Below are 15,942 nucleotides of genomic sequence, written 5' to 3'. Positions count from 1 at the left end.
CATCAGGTGTGATGGGGCGCTGCCCTCCTGGAGACAGGCAAAAACACCTGCTTACTCATGGGAAGTGGTGAATGAATTCCTTGTTTCGCTTTGCTTGCATGTGTGGGTTTTCCTTGACCTATTAAACTGTCCTTATCCCAAACCCACATGGTTCCTCACTTTTACCCTTGCTATTTTTTCCCCCATCCCTCCAGGGAGGCCGGAGAAGGAGGGAGTGAGTGCTTGCCAGCTGGGGTTAAACAACAGTATGGAAAGAAACAGTAAATAGCTCAAGTGTAGGGATAAAATATTCTTAACACTCAAGATGTTTTAAGACTTTCATAAAGAATAAGAGAATGATTACATACTAGAAGATAAAAATAACTTAAGTTAGCAGAACTAAAAGGTTTGCTCAGTCTCACTGCTCCTTGCCTTACTGAAATTCATAGGCTCTACTCTGCTGCATGGGTTCTTCTACACAAATAATCTGGTATATATAACAAAAAAAGCTGAGAACAGAGAATCTTTGTAGAACCACAGCCAAAACCAGCATATTCCAAACAATTCAAACTTATGAAGCTTCTTAGAGGCTCATGTTTTTCTTCATTTATTTAGTTCAACTGGATCTAAGAGTAAACAGAATATAGTCACATCTTACGCTTTCATAGCTTCAGGCAAATTTTGAGAACAATCAAAATTCCGAGTATCATCAAAAAAGAGTGCAACAACATCTCATAGTGTTTCCACAATTTTCATGATTGGATTTGCTGGTGGTCTTATTTTCCCCTCAATGTATCTTTAATGTAAAAGAATGTACTAATTTAACATAATAGCACATTTGAAATATGATGGTTGCTTGTACACAATTTGGTTCGGTGTTTTTTTGGTTAAAACATTTTAAATCAGACTTCTAGCTCTGGAGTATTTTTGTGACTGAAAATGATAAATAATGTTTGTTTTCCTCCACCTATTGATCACAGCATAATTTAAAAAGGAACATGTAACTTACTGTGATGGAGTTAAAAGGTTGTCATTTTCCTCATCACCTTTGAGTGTCTGAATTTTACCATAGTACAAGGGATTGCCAAGAGACTGAAAAATGGTCAGTTTTGTTTTTTGAAGCTGATTACCAACTTCACATTCAAACACATAATCATCCTTCATTTCCTAAAAAGACAGAATGACCTAGTAAGTCTTGAAAAAGTCTTAGGCAAAACAGCAAGTAAAGCAGACCAGCTCTATATACATTACCGAGTAAGAAACATTCTGTAAGTAACTCTAAAAGTAATCACTCTATAGGAAGGGGTGCATTATCTACAATGAAAGCGATTCCAGAAGTTACATTAACAGGATGAGAGGAAAAGTATTTATCATCCCTTAAAAATACAAAGATATTGCAAACCCCAAACAATCATGTTAGACATGGAAATGTAGACTGGGTAAACACATATAGAAACAGTTTTATATGAATTATAACAATGCAAAAAACGTTGAGAGTAAAATGTTGGGGGTGAACATGTAGTTCTATGGGAAAGTATTTTTTCTAACAGGCAACTACAAAGATATCATTATATATGCTGTTAATAAAGATGTACCTTGCCTCTTAAATAATAAAAAAATTAATCAATTATGTGATTTAATCACATAACTAATCAAGGAATTAATTATTATTAAGGTAAATTAATAAATTATTATATTAAATCACTACTTCTCATGAAATCACATAGCTTGTGCCAAAAATCTTAAGGCTCAATTTAAACATTGCAGAAAGTTTTTTTGTAAGACGCATTTAATATTAATCTAATTCAAAATTTAACATTTTGATTTCAATAAAGCTCTTTTTCATCAGCCTTTGAGTGTCTGAGTAAAGAAAGAAATTTGTTGTGCAGAGTTCTGTTCCATGTAAATTATGATCCTTTCTTTAGTACAAGCTGCTTATTCTTGTATTTCTGGAAAATCTGAGGAAATCAGACTGATCACATGCTTGCTTTACTGTATGAAATTACAAGTATCTCTGGTCCTCTTCCTATGTCTCTGTAACACATGGAAGATTAATTAAATTGGAGGAGGGAAGATTACTCCACATTACATTGATTTTGTTGAAATAAGAGGCAGGTTAACTAGAGACAGTGAAGTTTGGCCAAAGGTCTGTATTACTCACGTGAGCTGGCCAGACAGTTGGTTGTGAGTCATCAGACTTGATAGACTTTTCCACTTTGGCATATTTTTCCACCTTAAAGAAAACAGAGAGATCAGAAAAGAAATAATCCCCTATGTTTCTTCAACGAAACTTAACTGAGGAACCTTCAGAACTTTACATTTATAGTGTTATACCTTATTTGCTATGTTCAACTTAACAGAATGAAACATGGTTTTAGACTACAGATTGAAATCATTGCCTGCAATATGGAATGGTTAAGTAATTTCACAGTAACAGTAATTCCTAAAGCCTCTGATTCAGTCAGGTACAACACAGTTGAAGTGAAAAGAGAGGCTTGTTTTGTAGAAAGTTACACTGTCATTTCTTGCATAATTTGTGTTCTTGCCAGCCCTACAATGTCCAAAGCTACAGTCTTGTCTAGTCTAGTCTTTTAAAAAAATCTCAGTATCCTAGAGAAAACCTGGGGGTCCTGGGTGGTGGCAAGTCAAATATGAGTCAGCAGTGCCCTAGCAGCCAGGAAGTCCAGGAGTGTCTGGGGGGCAGAGGGCACAGCATGGCCAGCCAGGCAAGGGAGGGGACTGTCCTGCTCTGCTCTGCACTGGGGCAGCCTCACCTCAAGTGCTGGGGGCAGGTTTGGGTGCCACAATATAAGAATATAAAAGCCACTAGAGAGTGCTCAAAGGAGAGCCACGAGGATGGCCTTGAGGATGGGCCTTAAGGAGAAGTCATATGAGGAATGGCTGAGGTCACTTGGTCTGTTCAGCCTGGAGAAGACTGAGGGGAGATCTCACTGCAGTTACAACTTCCTCAGGAGGGGAAGGAGAGGGTCAGGCACTGACCTCTTCCCTGTGGTGACCTGTGACAGGGCCTTAGTGGCCTGAAGCTGTGTCATTGGAAGCTCAGGTTTGGTATCAGGAAAAGGTTCTTCACCCAGAGGGTGGCTGGGAGCTGTTCCAGCTCCCCAGGGAACTGGTCACAGCACCAAGCCTGACAGAGTGCAAGAAGCATTTGGATAAGACACACAGTATGATTTTGGAGGTTGACCTGTCCTGCAGGACTAGGAGTTGGACTTGATGATCCTTGTAGGTCCCTTGCAACTCAGGATATTCTATGAGTCCCTTCTGTACATTAATAGTATGTATTTTGGCAGTTCCAGAAACTAAGAATATGAACATCCCTAAGAGAAAAATGCACACAGAGTGAACAAAAGAACTCTCAACTAGAATTTTCTGTATAAAATGTAAAACTTTTTCAAAATATTAATGTCCCATAGTATAACATATCAAAAGACAGGAATTTCTACCATGATGAAAAGTGACTAGTTTTCAGACAATCTACAAACCTCATTTGCTTTTCTGGTTTTCATACTATCAGACAACTTCAAATAGACATGTGCAGTTGAGCCCACAGAAAAACAATACTAACAATTGGTTTGTACTGATTACTTCATCCAAACTATTCTGTTACAACTGCAATATATTACAGTGGTAATATATACAAATATCTTATGGTACAGAAAAGTAATTGTAAATATTAAAGACACTCCCATTTTTTAAGGTCATTCTTTGATACTGGTTACTTCTTAGACACTTCTTCATACAATACAATTTCTAATAATTGCTCATTATATGTAACAATTGGTGGTCTTACATCTACTTCAGAAGGAGCAGTCAAGTAGCAAGGGTTCTGCTTCCACATATCTACGCACTGGAAGATGAAAAAGCAGGATTAATATATTAATTCCTTTAATTCAATAGTTAGAAGTTTATTACATTACTTTTCAGAACACTTACATTTCCAGCTTTTGAAATTTTGAGGTCATACTGCTGGGCTGCTTTCCTCTCCTTCCTCTTCTGTAAGTAGTCAAGTAGTCTGAGCTGAGGTGGAGTTGAGTAGTGAGCTACTTCTTGCTGTCTGTTCAGAGAGGACCTTGAGTACCTTTTGAAGCACCTATGGCAAAATGACACCTAAGCTTGTAAAAACATCAACATCAAATTTTCTACTGCCCTTGTACAAAAATAAAAATATGCAGGGAACTGCTACTTATATGAAGACTAACAGGTTTTTAAATACTATTTTAAAATTGCTTTCCTGGATTACACTGTACAACTCTAAATCATGATCTCATATTTATAAAATACACCAGTGTTCTGTTCATCTGTTTCAGCACTGAGAATGGGGATACTATGTAAATGCTTAATTTAAGTACATCATCAAAATGAGTAATGAAGAAGTTGCCAAGCTTAAAATATTTATGTATTATCATTATTTCAGTTCCATCAAATGATCTTTGTCCTACTTATGTAACTATAAAGTTACATAACACAGTAACTACCCTCTAGTCTTTGTTTCATGGCAAACTCATAGGTTCAGTAATGCTGTTCTGGACATTCATTTAATCCCTTTTCCTATTTTTCTAGTGGCATATCTGCTGACCACCAAGCTTTAATTTCAATGACAGCTTGATCAAATTCATTATTTATATTTTTTTGGAAACAACTGCTGGTTTGGCACTAGCATAGTATTTCCATGCATATTTAGTTTTTACTATTTCAGTAATTGTGACAGACCATTAATACATTTCCTTTTTACAGGGTGAATGCAATTTATGTGGTAGAACAAACATACTGAACAAATGTTTCAAGCTTCTGTGGAAATAAAAAAGGGCCCAACCATGCATAAAAGTGAAATAATTTCAACATTTTGTACATAGTGCATACCAGATTATTTTAAATTTTTCCAAGATTCTTATACACTTACACTTCTGTTTAGCCTGAATGTAAAACATACAAATAAGTCTTTTCATTTGCCCATTCAGGATTAAACTTATCCTTGACTTAAGCTTTTAACAAATTGGAGACCAATATGCAACATATTGTTTATATATTTTGCATTACTGAGCTGCCATCTGACTCTGATTACACAAAACCTATGCAAAATAATCCCCAAATCCAAACTGCAATATAACTGATTATGTTAAGAAAATATAAATACATTTTCCTTTGACATACAAAAATAAGCATACTACAGTATCTACTAGTAACTGAAATATAATGCAATATTGAGCACTTAAAAACACAATACAATTTCTTGACTGTTTCTCACACTTTCTCCTATTTAAGTAGGCATTACATACGAGGAGCTAAATTTTCACATAAAGTATTAATTATATTTTTCTTCATGCTTCATACTGAAGCTTCATACTGAAAACTACCGTTTCATGGGGCGAGTGTTCATCTTCTGCTTGTTGTACAGGAGTCTGTTTGTAGTGCAGGTCACTGCTATTGAAGGATCAAGACACAAAGGCTCTGCTGTAGCCAAAATAAGTTGGCTCTCAAGTAGGAGTTTGTCCTCCTGTAATATACACAGCTATTAATAAATATAAAAATATGAAAACTTTTACAGTAGTCAAGTTCCTATATACCCATGCATGTAGACATTATCTGAGAAAAAAAAAAGAAAAAGAAATTACTAAACAAATAAAAATTGTTAATAAATTTTCATTTTGTTGTGTATTTATGACATTACTTTAAAATTTTTAAATAACCTCTAACCCTACCTGTGTCCATTTGTGGTTGTCACTTGTTATAGAATGCACATCACAAATTAAAGTCTGAGGAAAAAGACATAATGGTAATTAGCTTTCAACTGAATAACAGTATTTCTTAATAAATATTCAGTAACAGTGCATATACAGTTTAGGAACTACTGTAACACTGAGAAATTACTTAAGGCTCCTCTTTACCTGCATTGTAGGTCGCAAAAGAATGTGCTTGCTTTGGTATGTTGGAGATTTCATGTTACCAGACTGCCTATAGTCGCGTATTTCTGCTATGACACATCCACAATGGAAAATATTAACCTGGTTGAAAGAAAAACACCAGCTTTTGAATAAACAAAATCTTCCCCTGCTTCTATAAAGGAGTTTGTTATATAACATATAAAATTCAGTGAAACTAGGAATAAAGGTCACGACGAAGTTTTTCAGACCAGCAGTCTTTCCTATGTACGTAGACATGTTTGTCCTAAACATACCTAAAATACAAGCTTCAAATGCAGTGTCCTCATATGCCAGCAGTGCAGCTGTAAGAAATTCCCATGCCAAACATTCCATAATGACAAAGAACAAATGAAATTTTGCTAGAGCAGAGTTCAAGATGTTTCACAGCCTTAATCATAGCAATCTCTCTTATCTCCTTCTCCTCAGTAGTATTTTTTTTTTCCTACATATCAATAAAATATTTATTTGGGGCATTAAATACAAGTGGCTTGTGCTTACAACCATTTATGTGAAGCATTCAAAAAAATCAAGGTCTATCTGGGTACAATACATAAGTTATTTTTAAAAACAAAAATTTCAAACCTGAGATTTTTCCAAAAGATCAACCAAAATAGGTGGTAGCTCCTCTGCATCCAAGTATTCAAGCAGCTCTCCTTCCTCATAAGGCAGACGAATGGTCTCAGAATCTGAATTTAAATAAAACACATTACCTTTGTGTTTCAAGTTTAAACATAAAGAAATGTAAAACAAACTTGCCACAGGAAAAAGCAGATTTGGCAGAAACCTATCCACACATACCATTTTTTTTCCATACTGTTAATTTTTACATCCATTTCTGTTCTCAGAGTTTTAGTAAGTTTAGAGTTTGCTATCACTGTGCTAGCTTTTGTTCCCAGGCAACATAATGCATGCTTTTACTGCACATGACAGTACAAATGGCATGAAAATGCACCAAACTGGAACACAATGCCTCTAGACAGATCTAGACACTGGAAGCAGTGAAAGAAACAATCTGACAGAAGGAACGTGAAGTGAGAGAAACTCGGATATGCAACTCCAGAAACTAAGGGGAAATAAGAGACTGGAAGGCCATCAAAAAGACTCCTATCCACAGATTTCATCTGTAGATAAACAGCTCAGAGCTTTATATAAATTTTTAGTTCAAGTTCAGTTGGCTATTCTCCCACCCCCCACCAGAATTATATTGGAAGTGAAACAGTTAAATGTAAACAACAACACATTCTGAAAATTTATATAGTATTCTGAGTATTTTTAAAAATTCAAGGGAAAAGTATTACCTGAACCATTTTTTCCCCTGAGCATCAGTGAATAACCCTCGTTTCCTGGATAGAGGTTTACCACCAGACATGACAAAGTCTCCTGCATAACCAGCTTCTCAAGTAAGTTCACATTTCGCCTCAGCTTCTGCTTTAAAAGTAAACATTGCTCATGAACATAATACTATGAAATAACTAGCAGAAATAATAACAATTGCTAGAATATGATTTAATGACAAATTATATATCTAAACATGCCCAGTTAAATGTAATTGTATTGTATTCAGCAGAGTAAACATACTATGTATTATCACAAGTATTACATTATGGTATATTATAATGTTAATATTATAATAATTACATTATTCTTACAGATACAGATTTTTGTAAAAAATTCCACTCACTTATATTAAAAACCCTCGAAGTCAACAGACAACAGAGTTATAAAAATAACCTTATGCTAAAATGTTGTAAATCTATAGTGCACCATTATTTGTATAATTTCTACAAACATCATCAATACACTAGAACTTGTTTGATAACAACAACAAAATATTTAGTACTTTCAGATATTCCTAACAGAAGAAGGCATTTCTCTCCAGGATTAAAATAATGAATTGGAGCATTTGGAAGCTTTATTAATTGCATTTTCTTGTCTTTATTTGCTGAAATCTGATCCAGCAGCTGCAGACACTATGGCCTTATTTAAATGTAAAACTATCTTTTTGATGTATAACAGATTTTTATAATTACTTAGAGTGTTTCAGAGACCACATAAACATCCTACATATTCAAGCATTTGAAAACCCCTTAGAACTTAAGACAATGAATTCTAAGCCTCAGATAATTTTACAGCCCCTGGTTGGAGGCCATATTTCATCTCTGAATACCAGCTCTGGGTACAACCATTAATTGGGAGTTAACCCAAGTGCTCATTTGTCTTCTCATTCATTTTACTTCCTTGAAAGCAGCAATACAGAAGATTCCGCACCTTTTTCTTCTTGTTCAACATTCAGAGTTTAGCAAAATAATTTGTGCCTTTTATACCTCATATTTAGAACTGATATGCCTGCTTGAGCCTCTTTGCTAGTACTATGAAAATTTTTCACAGAACTTCTTAGTTTATCAGCAACTGGAGAAATAAATCTGAATTTACAACAAAATTACAGGGTCTGAAAAATGATCCACATTTTTCCCACGGCAGCCATGCTAAACAATTGACTGTGAAACAGTGATAATGACAGCAATGCACAAGGCATTGACACTGGCCCTGAACTTGAACACAAATGCCCTTCGGTGACACACGATTAAAACAGAATGAACAGCTCACTCAAGCCAGTCTAAGCCTTATTATTCACGTTATATAGTCTTATCTTTAGGTAACTACCAAAATAATAGAGGTTTATACTGCATTTAACAATGAAATTAAGTGGAATTAAAAACAAAGCATTTTCTCAATCTGCCTGTTTAGACAGAAATTAAAAGCTTCTCAGCAATTTCCACTTACCTTTATCTCAGGCTCTTTTTCACATTCTTCAATATATAAATCATAAAGTTTTTGAAATACAGATTTTCTGAAATTAAAAAGACTCAACATGTAACTAAAATTAAATCAAAGAAATGATATTAAAAACCAAAATACTGAAACTCTCAATACCTTCCACTGGATAAATATTTTCTTTTGGGAGGTCTCTGACGGGCACTTTCAATGATATACTAAAAGAGAAAAGTAAACAAAAACCCAGCATATATTACAAAGAAATTTAATTCTAGTTACCACACAACTAGAGATCATTACTAGACAGTGTTCCATGTATACAGAAAGTAATTAACAGTTATGGTACATGACTGTTCCAAAAGTGCACTAAATGCAATCTGGCTTATGTTACAGTCATCAACAAGAACACAGCTCAATTTAGCTGTCAAAGACAGCACTTCATGGCTATGGCATCAGTTCCGTGCAAGGTCCTCATTCTACAGTCAAGTCTTGTAATTACAGTAGTAACTAACACTACAACACTACTGTACTTAGTTACCTATACTGAAATTTAGGTGGTTAAACATGCTAAGGTACAACCAAGTTTATGCACACTAGCTTGACAACATTTACAAATCAAGTACTCTGCAGCATGGTAATTTCAGGAAGTTTTCCCCTTGCCTTTTGCATTTACATTATTTTTCTCTATAGAGCTGTGCATTATAAATACAATTAATGTACATTAAACATTCAAATTAAAAAAGAATATGAGAGATAGCATCCTCCAGTAAATGTGATTTATATTCTAACAAGGTTTTTCCAAATCTCTATTGTTTAAAGTATTTCAATCAACAGCTTTATTCTGAATTTATGTGAAGAGAGGTTCTTCCACAAGAACAAATATTTTCCTGTAACAGGGTTCAAGGTAACTCTTACATCAGATGATAGCATCAAAAAACATGAATGTGAAGGCACTTGCCTCTTCATTCTCACTGGGCTATCCTTAAAAACACAAATAGGATTTTACCGTATATTTCTGCCAGGTGTCTCTGTAGAGCCCTGCTTATTTCACAGCACACAGATTTGCTGGTTTAAAAGGGGAAAGCTCAAGTCTTGCAGTCTATCACCCTCACACCTGATGATGCTCTCAGCACAATGGGTAGGAGACAAAAACATGACAGCAATTTCAGTGAGAGTTCTGCAAACCCAAGTGTTACGTATATAGATGGTTACACACATACATATTTACATAATGTGATTTTCTACTGCTTTTCAGGAGAAATAAAAAACAGCTGTTGTATTTTTATAGCTCTGAGACCAATAAATTATGTGCAAACAAGTAATTTAGCTGCTTACCTCAGCACGATCCAATGCCAGTTCTAAAGCTTGTTGCTACAAGAATGACAAAGAGTTTTTTAGAAATTACACGATTTTTTTAACGTGCTCATACATTAAAAACACCCTGACAACCCATTCATACTGCTATGAATTTATAATTAGAAGATGGGCTCAAAAATTCTTTGGTACATACTAAACTTAGCTAAAGTCTCATGTAATGGCATCACAAGGCTTGGCTAAATTATGAAACCCTGGAACAATGAAAGGCAAATAGAATGAAAAGTAGGAATGGAAATTACACCTAATAAAAGCAGTAACAAATACTAACCAAAACAATTAGAGATGACAACTAGAAAACCTGATCTCCTTTGTTAAGCTGATCACAAACTCAACAGAAAGTATAGGCCAAAATATCCCTGAACAGATGTCCAGGAAGAAAACATTTCATCTTTTAGATACCAGTGCCCAAGTATTGGTAGTTATTTGGCACAAAATGGAAACAAAGATCTTGTGCTCAGAAAATTACTTCAGCACATGGTACAATTTAAGGAGTGTTCCCTATGATATACTGTTAGGTGGCTAAGAAACAAAACCAGCTTCCACTACAGACTTCCTCCAAGGCAGGGTAAAAGTCTGCCCAACCCTATGAAACACAGCAAAATCTGCAAAAGCTTCTCAATATCCCGCAGCATGGTATACTCAATACCATTTATTTTAATGAATTTAGCTCCTTTGGAATGCCTTTTACTTCAGTACACCTGTAGTTGATATACCTTTATTTCAAAAAGAGCCCACAGCTTCACAGATCAGAATTATGAGCTCTTGGACTAAAATCTGACAAGTATTTCAGACCAGAATAAACAAGCACCAGAGTAAAAAAAAACCAAGAAAGTCTTCCTTGGCTCCTAATGTTCCTTCTCTGACACTCCCTTAAGTTCTGACCTCCTTTGTGCAGGAATAATGTGCAGCTGCTAAATGAACCAAACAATGAAACTGATTTGGAGCAGTGAGGAAAAAGAGGACACTATTAAGAACCAAAGTGTTGTAGGAGAATGCCATGAGCTTGATTCATCTCCAGTTAAGTCCAGAGAAGCAATGCATTCACTTCAGTGGCAGCTGGATAAAGTCCTTAGGAATGCACTTGTGACAAGCTCTAATATTCATTGAAGCTCAGGAACATTTGTAATAGGTACCTCCTCCCAAATACACATTTGTCCTATTCCCTCAGTTTAAACCATCCCTATCAGCTGCTTTTAAAGTCAAAAGTCAAACACCTCTACTCAAGCCTCAAGGAACAGAAGACACGAGTCAAGTCCAATCCAAGGTAGCAACAGTTATTACACAGGTAATATTTTATTAGAATAGAAAGTGAAGAAAACCATACTATACAAAAACAAAAGAACAACAAAGAAATATACAACAAAACCACTCATATAACGTACCTAAAACAAAATTTCTTACCTGTTCATGAAAATCCCCCCACCTATTTACTGTGCTATTGCATGGTAGAACCTGCCACAACAGAACATTTTAATTCTCAAGTGTCTAGGTGTTTTTATGAAAATGTCAAATACTGATGCTTTCTATATAAGTGGATATATCTAGTAGATACACCTACAATAACTGTGTCTAGGTACGATTTCAAACATTCAGTTCACTGTTTTAATATTAGGTAAAAATCCGTGGCAATATTAGCATCTGTAAATACAAGACTACTACGTAGAAGCAGGATTTATATGCACCCAACTTCCTGCCAGCACTCCTGACTGAAAACACACCACTAGCTTGATATGGCAACTCCTGTGCTGCACTGGCCAGTGAGTAAGTGTTTAGAAGTATTCACAAACTACGAAGGAAGACACTCTTAAAAAAGGAAATGTAAGAATTCAGCAGTGACAAGCAAAACAACTTTTTTAAAAGAAAATTATAATTATTAATGGCTAGAATGACAGCTAGAAGACTAGAGCAAAAAGATCTGAAAATTCTAAACTTAAGATCTAAATCCTAACTTACCATTGTAGTTGAAGCCATGTGGCCAAATGGCAAAAGTACTTAAGGAGTTTCGTGTCGCAGGCAAAGAATCATATTTGATGGTCACACTTGGGGTACTGAAAACAAAAAATTCAAGGAGAAAAAAAACACCACTGAGAAGCTAAACGAGTATTTTATTTAAATACAACATTTTTGATGGGTAGTTGTACTTAAATCTCATTTGCATAGCTTTCTTTCCTCCAATAGCAGGAACAAGTGCTCCATTCGCTGCTGGTGCGGAGGTTCTCACTCCAGTGACTACTACCACTTTTCACAATCATTTTACATTAGTTTAATTCAATAGTAAAGCAATTGCATGTAAATGTACTTATGTGCAAATGCACAAATGGACACTTTTCTCTATTTCAGCAGTCTACCTATACTACCCCTAATGTCACATCCTCAGATGCACAGGAGGCTAAAACATTTAAGGAAAAGCAGAGCGTTTAGCATACCCCATCAGCTCTTTTGTTTTGCTTTCGAGAAGGTGTTATTCCATAGCCAACACCTCCACTAGCGGTGTCTTCTAGCATTGTTTAGTTTAAAAATTACTCACAGCAAGCTGTCAATCAAGAAATGAAAAAAAAATTGCTGCCACCGCCTCCGCGGACCCGCCGGGGCGGAGAGCGAGCGGCGCCCGGCCGGGCCGGCCCAAGCCAAGGGCGCAGGCCGGGTCCCGGTCCCCGCCTCCCGCCCTGCCCGGCCCGGCCTCGGCCCCGTCCCGCCGCCCCCTGCCCGGCTGTGGAGCCCCCCCGTGCCCACCGAGCGCCGGTACCTGGCGGCCTCTCCCGCGGAGCCCCCGGCACAGCGGCCCCGCCGCGGCGCCCCGGCCGCTTCCGCCCCGGCGCTTCCGAGCCGCGCCCGGAAGGGGCGGGCAGGCCGCTGTGGAGAGCGGCTGGGCGGCGGAGGGCGGGGAGCGGCTGCCGGCACCGCCGTGGAGACGGGAGAGAGGTGCCCGAGGGAGACGGATAGGGGCCGAGGAATTCAGGGGTTTGGTGGTAGTAAAGAGCCTGGACTGCGCTGCAAGTCTCAGCTTTAATGCCCTTGTGAAGATCAGGATAGGTTTCTGTGTGTGTCAGGGATGCTGTGAGCATATTTGCAGGGGTTTGGAATGTCCATCTCTGGCCCTGCACAGGACCGTCCCCAAGAGTCACAGCATGTGCGTGAGAGCAGTGTCCAAACACTTCTTAAGCTCTTTCAAGCTGGAGGCTGTAATCACTTCCCTGGGGAGCCTATGGAGCCTATGGAGCATCCATTCTCAAGCTCTCCCAGGCACATCTACACCACACACTGTACATATGTCCCTGGGCACAGCACTTTTGTGACCTGCAGTATGTTTTTCCCAGTCCTTTCTAGAACTTCTTGCTGAGCCATAATTTATTTGTTCACAGCAATGAGCAAACGTGATCCAGCAGCCTGTCCTATAGGAAAAACCACACCTAACACCATCCTTCGATGCCTTTGTTAACCTGGTGGTGCTGACACATCCTAGAAAGAGATGACTTGAAAACTTCAGAAAATGTAGACACTGGGAGCTCCAGGTAACTCTGGACAGAGTGAAGTGCTTCTTGTAGGACTACCCAGGTACTCTGTCTTGGTGCTGACCCTGTTTTGGTTTCAGCACTGTATTCTTAGTAGCCCTTCTGTGTCTCACAGCATAGCCAAAACGTTGGGAATCAATTACAAGGGTAGTTTATTGATTTTTTAGGAGTCCATGCTTTTCCTGAACAGCAGAGAAAAGATGACCAGAATCCTGTCCTGGAGCAGGAGGAGGTGGCAGTTCTTCCGTGACTCATCTAGGCACTAAATTGGTGCATGGTCCAACAGTTTGGCAGCTGCATTTGATCCAACATTGAAGCTCCTTTGAGGATGCAGTTGTGCCCTTTTACCTAATTACCTTTTAAAATTTACCTTTTACCTTTAACCTAAATTTTTCAAAATTTCTGTGCTATATTCCTGGGAGTACCAGAGTTCTGTAGACATACTGATACACCAGTCCCAGTCCAAAATTACAAAGCTGTTTTTAATTTTCCTGTTCTCTTTCAAAATTAAATGGCTTACAGGCCTATGAATCTGAGATTTATATGCTGAGGCTGAGGAAGTGATTCAAGAATGGTCCCTCTCATTTGAGTACAAACATTAAAAAGAAATGACAGCATGCTGTGAGTAGAAAGTGCTTCATTCAAGTGATTCAGACTGTGGGCATGTGGATGAAACTTAGGGCAAACAGCTGTGAACTCCTGAATTCTAAAACAGTTATGACTTTCTGTGTGGGCAGTTATAAATCCCTGTGGTAAAATTTCCTACCCTGGTTATGTACATCTGTGTTCAGGATTTAAATGCTTTGCAGACATGAAGAAACCCCACAGCTTCCATTTACTTTTAAAGTCAGATACACCTTGTCAGGTATAACCATCCATTATTTTGTAGGCAGGTGTTTGACTGCTATTTAAACTTGACTGTTTAAATAGAATTTTAGAGGACTTGCAAATGTAGCAGGGAACTTGAGGGAGATCTGTGTTCTTCAGGTGGAGACGTTACACCTGTTTTAGCCTCCTGCTGGTCAACCAAGTCACTCCCTTGGGACTTGGATACACTGAAAAGTTCCTCTGACTATGGGGGCATTAACACATAGAAACGCCTAGAATGAGTCTCCATCTCATACTGAGCTTTTCTGCAAGTTCATACCTCAGTTTTGAGATGCTTGGTAGAGACACCTTAAAAACAGCCTTGATTTTCTTAATTTTCTGACTTACACTTTGTGACATAAGCATGTTTAATTCTATTCCTTCTTTATTGCTCCCCACTTGTTTGAACTCAACAGCTCCTATTAGACAGCAAAAACCGTTCAGTAAGAGATGAAGTGGGTAAAGGCTTGCTTGTACTTCTGTACGCAGAAATGTGGCTGTCTGAGAATGAATTCAGGAGCTAACAATCCTTTTCAGGATAGCAAATAAAACAAGGAAATTTAATAGAGATGGAAAGTCTGAAACATTGCGAGCCACAGAGAGTAAGCCAGAGGCTGAGGTTACTAGGTCTGATTTTTTGATGCAGTTTTTTCTGTTTCCTTGAGAAAGGCAGGGAGATTGAAGTATGAACTGAAGACATGAACAGTGGTCAGAGTAGATGGTCTGGAGGCAGGCAAGGCCACATTAGCTTGGGCCTGAGGAGGTTATGCAACCCAGGCTGTACTTTATATAGGAAGGCTGTTCTGGCTCATCCTTTTCTTACCATGGGCTTACATGGAAACCATTATGAGAATGCCAAAGCATTCTTATAATAATTAATGTCTCATGATGCTAGGTCAGTCTGTTGTTTGCATTTGGATTTGTGATAGAGGTGTCATATTCTTTCCAAGAGCCAAGGAACCTGTGGTTGGAGGAGTTTGGCACTGAAGGCATTTTAAGGAGAATTTAGGACAATACAGATACAGCCAAAAAAATTTAAGTATGAGTCTATGATGCCAAGTTTACCTAGCTTGCTGACATATAAAGGGAGGCTTAACAATTAAGCCATTATATTTAGAGTGTTTCTGGGAAGAGAATTTTGTCCAGGATCAGTTGATCCAACAAGATCAATCAAAGCAGTCAACTAAACAGTGAGGTTGCCATGGCAAACCATAGTGGAACAATATAACAATAATTGTCTAATTAAGACAATGATGTCTGAATGCAAGAATCACAGTGTAAAAAGTTAAGGGCAGCCTCAGCATCCCTAGAATTTTTTTGTCAAATTATTTTTATTTGGCAAAGTACAATATGTGTGCATTGATTATGAACAAAATTAATGTAGATATTGAATTAATAAATCTGCAATAGAAATAGGATGTTTTATTCTCCTTAAAAGATGAAAAATCACATATTTTATTGAGTGACTTCTGTAATGAATAAGCAAAAAA

General features: G+C 37.5%; 1 protein-coding gene across 14 annotated transcripts in view; it reads right to left on the bottom strand.

The window, feature by feature from the left end:
* The window catches only part of SUPT20H (SPT20 homolog, SAGA complex component), a 30,060-nt gene extending 17,130 nt beyond the window's left edge, over positions 1 to 12,930 (bottom strand). For 9 of the 14 annotated variants that reach the window (XM_088052128.1, XM_014249130.2, XM_088052121.1 and 6 more), the window contains exons 1-14: positions 12,820 to 12,930; positions 12,027 to 12,121; positions 10,032 to 10,067; positions 8,856 to 8,914; positions 8,706 to 8,772; positions 7,220 to 7,349; positions 6,504 to 6,607; positions 5,886 to 6,002; positions 5,700 to 5,753; positions 5,355 to 5,494; positions 3,934 to 4,090; positions 3,791 to 3,847; positions 2,141 to 2,212; positions 989 to 1,146 (exon numbers count right to left, since the gene is read on the bottom strand). In XM_088052128.1, coding sequence (XP_087908254.1) covers positions 989 to 1,146; positions 2,141 to 2,212; positions 3,791 to 3,847; positions 3,934 to 4,090; positions 5,355 to 5,494; positions 5,700 to 5,753; positions 5,886 to 6,002; positions 6,504 to 6,607; positions 7,220 to 7,349; positions 8,706 to 8,772; positions 8,856 to 8,914; positions 10,032 to 10,067; positions 12,027 to 12,044 — 1,169 coding nt within the window. In that variant the 5' untranslated portion in view covers positions 12,045 to 12,121; positions 12,820 to 12,930. Of the gene's footprint in view, positions 1 to 988; positions 1,147 to 2,140; positions 2,213 to 3,790; positions 3,848 to 3,933; positions 4,091 to 5,354; positions 5,495 to 5,699; positions 5,754 to 5,885; positions 6,003 to 6,503; positions 6,608 to 7,219; positions 7,350 to 8,705; positions 8,773 to 8,855; positions 8,915 to 10,031; positions 10,068 to 12,026; positions 12,122 to 12,499; positions 12,588 to 12,819 lie in introns of those variants that run through there. The other 5 variants (XM_088052129.1, XM_088052130.1, XM_088052127.1 and 2 more) reach the window with 2 other exon arrangements.
* Positions 12,931 to 15,942: the final 3,012 nt, after the last annotated feature.

Source organism: Pseudopodoces humilis, chromosome 2 (assembly GCF_049639895.1).
Source record: "Pseudopodoces humilis isolate 2021_Gansu_Grassland_sample_001 chromosome 2, ASM4963989v1, whole genome shotgun sequence".
NCBI lineage: Eukaryota > Metazoa > Chordata > Aves > Passeriformes > Paridae > Pseudopodoces > Pseudopodoces humilis.
This window is presented reverse-complemented; position numbering and strand designations above follow the sequence as displayed.